Source organism: Meleagris gallopavo, chromosome 4 (genome assembly GCF_000146605.3).
Source record: "Meleagris gallopavo isolate NT-WF06-2002-E0010 breed Aviagen turkey brand Nicholas breeding stock chromosome 4, Turkey_5.1, whole genome shotgun sequence".
Classification (NCBI taxonomy): Eukaryota; Metazoa; Chordata; class Aves; order Galliformes; family Phasianidae; genus Meleagris; species Meleagris gallopavo.
In genome coordinates, this window is record NC_015014.2 from 63,265,737 (window position 1) to 63,275,329 (window position 9,593).

General features: G+C 36.0%; 1 protein-coding gene across 1 annotated transcript in view; it reads left to right on the top strand.

Annotated features, from left to right (window-relative positions):
* LOC104910876 (VPS10 domain-containing receptor SorCS2-like) overlaps positions 1-4,486 on the top strand; it is a 48,907-nt gene extending 44,421 nt beyond the window's left edge. Inside the window, exons 8-10 of the mRNA XM_019615168.2 lie at positions 2,572-2,718; positions 3,972-4,074; positions 4,347-4,486. Coding sequence (XP_019470713.1) covers positions 2,572-2,718; positions 3,972-4,074; positions 4,347-4,486 — 390 coding nt within the window. The remainder of the gene's footprint in view (positions 1-2,571; positions 2,719-3,971; positions 4,075-4,346) is intronic.
* The last annotated feature ends 5,107 nt before the right edge of the window (positions 4,487-9,593 follow it).

Sequence of the window (9,593 nt, forward strand, 5' to 3'; positions counted from 1 at the left end):
ATTTTAATGCATGTATTCCATAATTGGAACAGAAATCTTCAACACAGAGGTGATCTTCAGTGGTTGACATTTTCCATCAGTGTGTAATTCTTAAAATTTTCACAGTTGTTCTTAATTACCTGTTGCAAATGTGAAAGGGGAATAATTGCCAAGTATTCATATCAAAGAATGGCAAAGTATTAACTCTCCAAAAGCAGTATGCCATTGAAATTTATATCAAGTGCCACTGACACGACTCAGTCACAAATTTGACTCAGTCATATTTAAAAACAGACACCCAAATGTACTACTTCTATACTGCTCCTGTTTTGTTTCCTGTATGAGTAAGAGCTCCACAAGTTGGAGCATATATTCTCCATGCTTACTTTCTTGCCTAAACAGTGACTCTTAGGCTTTTAAATTTTAATTGCATACTTGTTATATAACTGCATTTTTTTGTATTTCAGTAACTGCTGCTAATAAACACTGTGGGCCCGTCTGAACACTAACATCAAATACTGTTCAACTGTTACTAAAGAAAAAGTGCAGTAATTATTGTCACAGAATACAAAGCCACAACAGCAAAAGTGTTTACAAAATAGGTTTGGAAGATGCAAAGGACCTTTCTAAAAGTACTGGGAAACCACATCAAAAAAGCTACATTAAAAAAAAAAATCAAAAGAAAGCCAAAGGAACAGCATTCTTGAATTCCCTGACTTGTCTTACTCTAGGAAACTACTTTCATATTTTAGGTAGCTTCTGGATTGTAGCTGAGCACTTAAACACTCCCTGGTGTTTAAATGTCCTCTTCTGCACAGCATGTTATTTGCTATGCAACTCTTTTCCCTTCGTTGTAGAAAGACACTAATGTCCCACTTTTAGACCAGGAAAGTAAGTCAAGGAGTGGAAAGTGACAAAGAATTTGTCTGTCTCATCATCGCAATTGAATCCAGTAGGTAAATTCAACGTACAGATCTTAAAATATTTACAGAAAAGTCAGATATGAGTTTCCATAGGTCACAAGACAAATATATTAGAAAGTGCTATACAGTGGCAGGGATGTTTTAAAGCTGCCAATTTTATGCAGTGTATTTACCATTTTTATTTCTATTCATTTATTATTATTATTTTACTTTTTAGCTAATGCACCATTCCAGACCTCATTTTTCTGAACATTCTCTGAAGATAGATGCCTCTTGGGAACGCTTTTATTATTTCAAGTAGGGTTTATGCCTTTCTTTCAAAACAGAGCTGCTGAAGTGCTGGTCAGCTTTTATCTTTTAGAGCATTGGTGAGGTGTTGTTAATTGAGACACTGAAATATTTTTTTTTATGATATTTCTGTGCCTGATAGGATTCAAACTCCATATTCTGGAGAGGTGAGGTTACCCTAGCCACTTGGCTGGATTAGAGATGGGAATGGGAATGAAGAACTTTTTCAGTCTGATTCTCACTGAATGATTACATGGAGTGATCGAACATTTATTAAACAAGACTGAGAGAAGAAAAAAATATTCACTATGCATTACTGTTTTTGCCATCTACAGAAGAAGAGGAATTCCTCCCTTGCAGTCCTTGATCTAATTACTGCTTAAATATTTAATAGTATTCACTACAAAAAATGTATGCACAGAAATTGAAATGCAGCTCTACCATCCTCAGTACATGTTTGAACTGCTCAGCATTTCAGTCATATTCATGTTCATGCTCTCTTTGGAAGAAGGAATGCATAATAAATTCCCAGCAAGTTGAAGTAGCTTTGACAGTTAAGAATGCACATTCCTTATTCTTTCCACTCTTTCTTTTATCACCTGCATTACCATGCAATTGACTGTTGACTTGGAGTCAATGCTGAGCTTCCAGCATCCTGGAGGAGTAAGCTAATCACATGTACATGGGTTTTAAGGAGGAAGGAGCTTGTAAGAACTTTGGGTAGAAAAACAGTTATGGAAAATTCGATTCTCTGGACTTAAATGTATTTCCAAGTTCTAGGGTATTACTGTAACCAGCAGAATATAATCTCTGTAGACTTTGGTCAGTTCCTTTAGCCTGCTGGTATGGATGCCTTCTCTTCAGCCTAAGTACAGACATTTTTTAAAATGTATATCAAAGGAAGTTAGTGGTATTTGGGGGAGGGGAGAATAAGAAAAAAAAACAAAAAAGGAGAAAAAAAATAAGAGGGAACTCTAAGTGTTTCTGATAAAAAGTAAGTAGTGAGAGGCAGATATTCCTGTTCATGCTCAGACCTGCACATTTGGGCAGCTATACGATGCTGGAAATGGTGTATGAGTAGATCGATGTTTCCAAGAATTTTTCAATTATTCAGAAAGCCTCATAAGTAATCACAGGGTGAACAGGGATACTCTTAATGAAACCTTCTAATTTGATGTGAGATCTTACCTCTTTGTCCTTTTCCTCTTAATACTTTGTTTTATTTTTATTTTTTCTCTTTTAAGCTATCGTTCATTTCCCTAATGGAGAAAATACCAGAGGCATGCAGTTCAGAGCCACAGAAGAGCAGCTGATCAGCAATAATCCTTGCCAAAAAAATGTGTATGTGCTGGTTAATAACTTTTTCTCATTTGTGCTTCAGGTCAGAGGTGTAAAAGGAGTCTTTCTGGCCAACCAGAAGATTGATGGGAAAGTTACAACCCTAATAACCTACAACAAAGGCCGTGACTGGGATTTTCTAAACCCTCCAGATATTGATATGAATGGAAAACCTACCAACTGCAAACCTGTAAGTGGGTCCCATTCTCTGTCTGAAGTGCAAAAGAATTATTTGTATCGACAATATGTGTAGCAGTGCAGGCAACCCAGGAGCTTTGTGCTGAGATTACCAGCTAAATTAATACACAAATCTGCTTGCGTGACATGAGCAGGGATTTTGCTAGCTGTTAGTCCAGTCATCTTGTACAGTGAGTCATGACTCTGTCTGTAGCTCTGCATTACTTATTTTAGAGCTTTATTTTTATGCAAAGAGGACAGCTTTTCTTGTGTGCCAACCACACAACCCAGTTCAGAAAATCATAACAGTAAGTTGTTTTAGGATATGAGGCACATCAGATGCATCTTACCAATTCCTTTTTTGTTTCCATCTTTCATACTTTTATTTCATCTTAAAGCAAGATAACCCTGTTAAAGGAACTCTTGACAGTTGCTTGGAAATAGAAATCACATTTAATTGCATCAAAAAGTCCTTTTTTTTTTTAAAGATGATGTAGCTGCCCATAATATCTCGTTGTTTTTTGCACTGTACTGAAAAACTTCATATTTTTGTCACTGACTCTCCACTCATGGGGACTCCAGGCTCTAAATTTCTTGGCAAAATAAATGGTTTCAGTCCTGCTACTGGCAGAAATTTAATCCTTCTTCACATAGAAAAGGGAGGACTGGAGGTGTTGGCTCCCATTTGAAAATTTCAAACTATGCTGTATGTCTTAAGCCTATGGGTCTTGAATCGGAGCTCTCAGATCAGTGGAAGAATAGCAGAAGCAGCAGCTCCTGAGCACCACTGGCAGGCAGCAATAATGGCCTCCATGTGCCACTGCAGTAAGTGCAAGAGGCAGCAAGTTGCTTAGCTAAGAAAGATGGTGGTCATCCAAAAGTCATTAAACTATTTTTATATGATTTTTTTTCTAAAAAAGAAATTTTAGTAATTTTTAAATTAATCATCATTTACCTAATTACTTGAGACTAGCGAACATTCTAATTATTGCTGTTGCTGCTAGCTAGAGACTTTAAGCAGTTCTGTCACATGGATTTTTTATACAATAATTTCATGCCAACTTCTTTTTTATTGTCAGACTATGGAGACAGACTCTTGTTAGATGGCTTAGCTTCATGTTTTGGTCTGGACTCCACTGGAAACAGCCATTCTCTGTAGGGATACATCAGTGCAACTGTTCTCTGTGTGGGCTTTCATTATCATATATGCATAACTGTTACCAGCATTTTATTTTTTTCAAACCTCTGTTCTTTTTCCCCCACAAGCCTGATTGCTACCTTCACCTCCATCTCCGCTGGGCAGATAATCCATATGTGTCAGGAACAGTCCATACGAAGGATACTGCACCAGGGCTCATCATGGGGGCAGGTAAAAGCACGCCATTATTTTGTAAGAGCTGAAATGTAGTAGGAATTGTTGATTTAGTATTGATCTAGTATTTTGGATTATAACATTTACCATTCTACAAACATTACCAAAATAAGGCTCTCACTGAAGAATGTTCTTTTACAGGATCCCTAGATCAAAAACTGTAGTAAAAGTTAATTGAATCCCCTAGAACTCAGTCTTCTAGGACAGATCTGTAACAGTTAATGCCATTATGATTCTCTGTGTTGTTTAAGTGTCTCTTTCCCTGTTAGTGAAGTATGAAGCAGTGGTGATGGCTGAAGGACTTGTTATGTTGCCTGGAAGTGAAGATCCTTACCATCTCCTCTGTCATCATGAACAGTCCAGTAAATCCAATAAATCTAAACAGTGGCCAAGTCTTTGTTCTTCATAAAGATAATTTGGTTTTTAATATTTACTAATTTCATTCCACCTAAAGGGAGATGAATTGAAAGAGGCAATTGTGTCTTAGTGCTGAGAGCAATGCTGGTTGTGGCTGTTCCATTATAACATACATATGGGACCACGTTACTGTGAAGTGGAATTTAATAAAATAAATTCCCTCAGAGTATTGACTACTCATCACTAAAAACATTCACATTAGTCTGTTTTACTTTGTACCCTTGTGATTCATTTATTCATTTCATTTGATTTTCCTTTGCTTTAAAATCTTGAAATGTTAACAGTTATAAAGTGCTTTTTAAGTCTCATTATTTTATTCCATTGTTCTGAACTATGTTTAGATTAAATACACACATGTATTACTTCTCTTTTCATGAAAATGTATCTGTTTTTAATCAATAATGATTTCTGCTAGTGTCTTATAAAAGGGTTATTACATTGAAAATTTCCTGAGAATTTCAAGGCAAACATATTTGGTGTTGAAAGACAATGACAGCTGCTATTACTTCAATATAACTAGATTTCCTTACAGTAAATGGAGTTTAAAATATTTTACTGGAAGCAGATCTAAATGGAAACTGCTGCTATGTTTTTATTGACGAGAATGAGACTAAGAATTATAAGATGCCTTTGTGGATACATTTCTTGGAAGTATCTCAGTAGATATTTAATTCACATTTGATACATTGCAGTGTTTCAAAAAATAATAACCATCTCAAGGATCTTCTTTTTACATAAAGGTAATTCCTATTCTGATGTAGGTTCTTACTTTATGCCTCTGCTTTTTTGAAGAAAATTAAGCAGTGTGGTTTTATAAATTGGTCTGATACTTGTATTTCATTTTTCTCTGTCCTTGCATTATAATCTGATGTGATTAATTGATACTTCGGGGGATTTGGGTTTATTTTCATTTGGTTGGGTTTTGTGGATACTTCTTAAGTGCATAGCTCTGAGGTGATAACATGGATGGCAGGTTGGAGAAGAGTACTTTGCACTTAATTCCTTCCTGGAAAACTGAACCATTGAGGAATGGCTGAAGGAACTGGGACTGTTTAGTCTGGAGGCTGAGGGGAGACTCTTATTGCTCTCTGCAGTTACCTGAAAGGAGGTTGTAACAAGATGGATGTTCTCTTTTCTCAGATGACAAGTGACATAGGACATGAGGAAACAGCCTCATGTCACAACAGGGGAGGTTTAGATTCAATGTCAGGAAGAATTTCTTCATGTAAGGGATGGTTAGGCAATGGGGACAGGCTGCCCAGGAGTTGGTGAAGTTGCTATCCTGAAGGTATTTAAGAGACATGATTGTGGCACTTAGGGACATCATTTGGAAGTGGGCTTGATAGTGTAAGGTAATGGTTGGACTTGATAATCTTAAGGGTCTTTTCCAATCTAAATTATTCTGTATGATTTTATCACTTTGATGTCTTACCATGCCTGGTAAATAAGCTTATCAACAGCTTTCCTCAACGTGGGAGCCTTTTTAATTACATCCAGATATCATTAAGAAACAGTCTGATGTGTTACATCTGATCAGATTGTTGAGCAACTTGTAATGGAATTAAAATGGTAGACTCATAGCGACTAGTTAAAATAAGAAAAAAAATTTCCAGGGATAGTGCAATATATTTTTCTCTGGTTGAAGGTTTCAAACAGAGCAGAAGGGCTTTGTTTTGTAAGTATGAAAGAGCATCTGCATGCTTGCAAACAGATGAACTGACCCAGCTCTGATTTTGTCTTGCATTTGTATGATTTGAATGCTCAGGTCATGTAGATTCAGTGCATGTCCCCAGTCTTATCTGGCAAACCTGATATCCTTGTAAACTTACCCTTCTTATCAGAAATAATTTACATACAACAAGCTTGCATTTTTTTCTGTCCTGATTCCCAACATTGATAATCACATGCAAATCAACAGAAGTACTGGTTTCTTTGCACATACAGAAATCAGATTATCTGGACTACATTACACTCTATTGGAATTTCACTGTTAGAATTAGTGAGAGCACATCGTGTGCAAATGGCAGATGATGATATAAATCCAGGAATGTCAGTTGATCAGTGTGACTATGAACCATCAGTGTGTTGTACTCTGGAAAAGGGAAATATATTCCAAGGGAAAAGTAGGTAAAAAATAGCCAACAGGGAGAGGGAAATATTAATTATCTGGCAAAATACTAATAACAGTGCGTACAGTTCTGATAATCATTTTTCAGGGCCAGTGAGCAGATGCTAAGAAGGACTACTTGGCAATTGATGGAAATAGAGATTCTGTTTACATGGAGAATCTTATTAGCTGAGAAAAATAAAGGCCAATAAAGAATATGATTTATTCCTGAAAGTGTAACCATGGAATAGAAACAAGTGGAAGAGATGTTCAGTGAATGTGTGGTATAAACAACTGGATAAGAACTGGAAATCAGAGAATAGTTTGTAACCATAAGAACAATTAAACTGCTCCTCTCAATGAGAGCATTGTGGTTATTAATCAGAAGGTCGAACAACAGCAACAAAATCACTGTAACGTGGAGATTGGCTACTTAACAGAAAGATGATAACACAGTTGCTTGTGACAATTGAAAACATAACCTGTGACTTAAGGACTGTTTTGATAGTCAGCTTGAGAGGTAGACCACAGACATATCTGATTATTATTTTCATTTAAAAGAATAATTAAACAGAAAATAGCATTAATGCCTAGAACCTTTGGGGAATATGTAATAATATGATGTTAAAATTGCATCTTTTTAAAATCACATTTACAAGTAAAAAATGAACTCTATTAAAGTTGTGTTAGTAGTTCTAAGGAAAATGTATTTGTAGCTTATAAATATATATAAATTTTGCAGACAGAATATTGAGTTTTATAGCTGCATATTAAAGTGTTCATTCAAATAACTGGTTTGCTCCCTTTAAGAAATGTAATAAGATTTTGCATTGCATTTGATTTTTGTGCATTTTAATCTTGGCAGCAACTTGTTTTTTCACAGCATCAGCTATGAAATGGGTGTCAATTGATGTGTAAATTTTTTACTATAAACTTGTGAAGGACTTTTTTATGAAGAATGTTTAGAGAAGTGTAGACTTCTCAGGTGCTGGATTTACTGTAATTCTCTGCTTAGTTTCCAGTCCAGATGGCAAGTCAAGCAAGCAGTAAATTTTGCACATCGAGGAAGTGCTGGAAAGTTCAGTTTACTTTTTGTCACATCTGGCTCAAATACATTGCATATATTGTGATAAATTTATAACATTTTTCACAAAAGTAGCATATGGAGCTGCCACTACAGAAAGGCTGAAGGAACGGTGAGATGACAGAGCATTTCCTAGAGCATTCTAGAGTGAAGATCCTGCAATTCCCGAAGACTTTTCTCGTGTCATGTTCCTTGACTCTGACTGTGTGAATCACTTCCTCAGTCAAACACTTCTCCATTTTGCCAAGCAAAAAACAGTCTATCTGGGACCTGAAACACAAATTGGTTGCATGCATCTTCTATGCTGACTAGTAATTTACAAACCATGGCGTTTTAGCTTGTTCATTGGCTAAGGAGATGTCACAGCTGCAGTAATTAACAGGCAGTGTAGGCACAGGGCATTTACCTTTTTGGAATAGGAACCTGCCTGTATGCTAAATTTCAGTGGCTGGAAAAGATTTTCCGTATTTGAAATGTTGCTTATGGGGATTATTTCTTCTCATGGTAAGCATGTCTTAAATCACATTAAAAATGTGACTGATACAGTGATAAGTAGTGATTAAAACATGTAAATTAATAATAAATTGTAAATGAAATTGAACTCCCATATTTGCATGACTGGAGATATCTGCTAAAATGCCTGAGCTGTGTGGAACTTTAAATTAGCTAACTCTCTTGATGTCTGTGTTCTCACAACTATACCACATTTCAAGAGAGCTTGACTGTCCACTGATCATCATTAAAATGCATTGTTTTATTTCAGAAATGAGATCACTGTGCTATCATCTGTTAATTTGGCATGTGCAAAGTTAGGAATAGCTTGGAGAAATGCATGAAACAGCAGTCAGTGCCCCTGTACTTTCAGCCTTGCCACTCTTGTAGAGATGGAACTTGTGTTTTATGGTTACCTCACCTATTCCAGATGCAGTAACTTTTTCAGTATGAACTTGAATTGTGCTCAGTGTATTATATTACCTTTACTTGTTACCACAGGAGGATTTTGAGATGTAATACCCAATAAAATGATGAAAGGGTTCCATGTTGTACTGACACATTTGAGGACTTACTTCAGACTTTTAGAGCTATAATAAAGAACATAAAATTTAGCACGATTCTCCAGACAACCAGCTTACTGTTATATCCGTGGGTTGTGTTACAGTTATAACATACCAGGATGTGGTGGGTAGCAGGATGGCATTTAAAAATGTTCTTTTTTTGGATGAGACGTTTGATGTCTTTCACTGAAGTGTTGGCTCCCAGTCTTAAGAGCTGAACAGAATTTGGCTATTTCTTACCTTCTATACCCTTGATTGTGATGTCAGTTTTGTTTTGTTTTATTGGCCACCACTCTTACCACAAATACGGCTCATAATTGCATTCAGATACAGAAAAGAAATTTTAGGGTATTTCAGCTCTATTTTCTAAGTGCTTGTGTGACTTTGCTGTTATTTGTTTATAAGGTTATTAATGTCAGGACTTTCTTTGCATTTCATTTGAAGTGAATTGGAGCTGCTGGAAAGGAGTTTATGGGGTGCTGTTACATTTGCTTGTTAGCTGGCTTAATTCAGTAACACCACGCCCTTTGAGATAGTTAGAGCCTTGAATCAAAACTTTTTACTAGAATGTAACAAAGTCTTTGAAGTTGCATTTTACTAGCATATAAAAGTTTAAACAATGTAATTCTTTAAATAGGGAAAACTCGTAACTCTTTTTTGACATGGATTAAACAGAAAGGTTTGGAGACGTAATTTGTAGGTTTCACTTTATGAAGTTTCCAAAATGAAGTGGTAGATGTATTTCTCCTAAAAAAATCTGGAGGTATTGGACATTTCAGCCTTCATCAATGCCCAGAGCATTACATCAGCAATCAGAAGTTCTTGCATGCATCACCTCTGCTTTTTTTTTTTT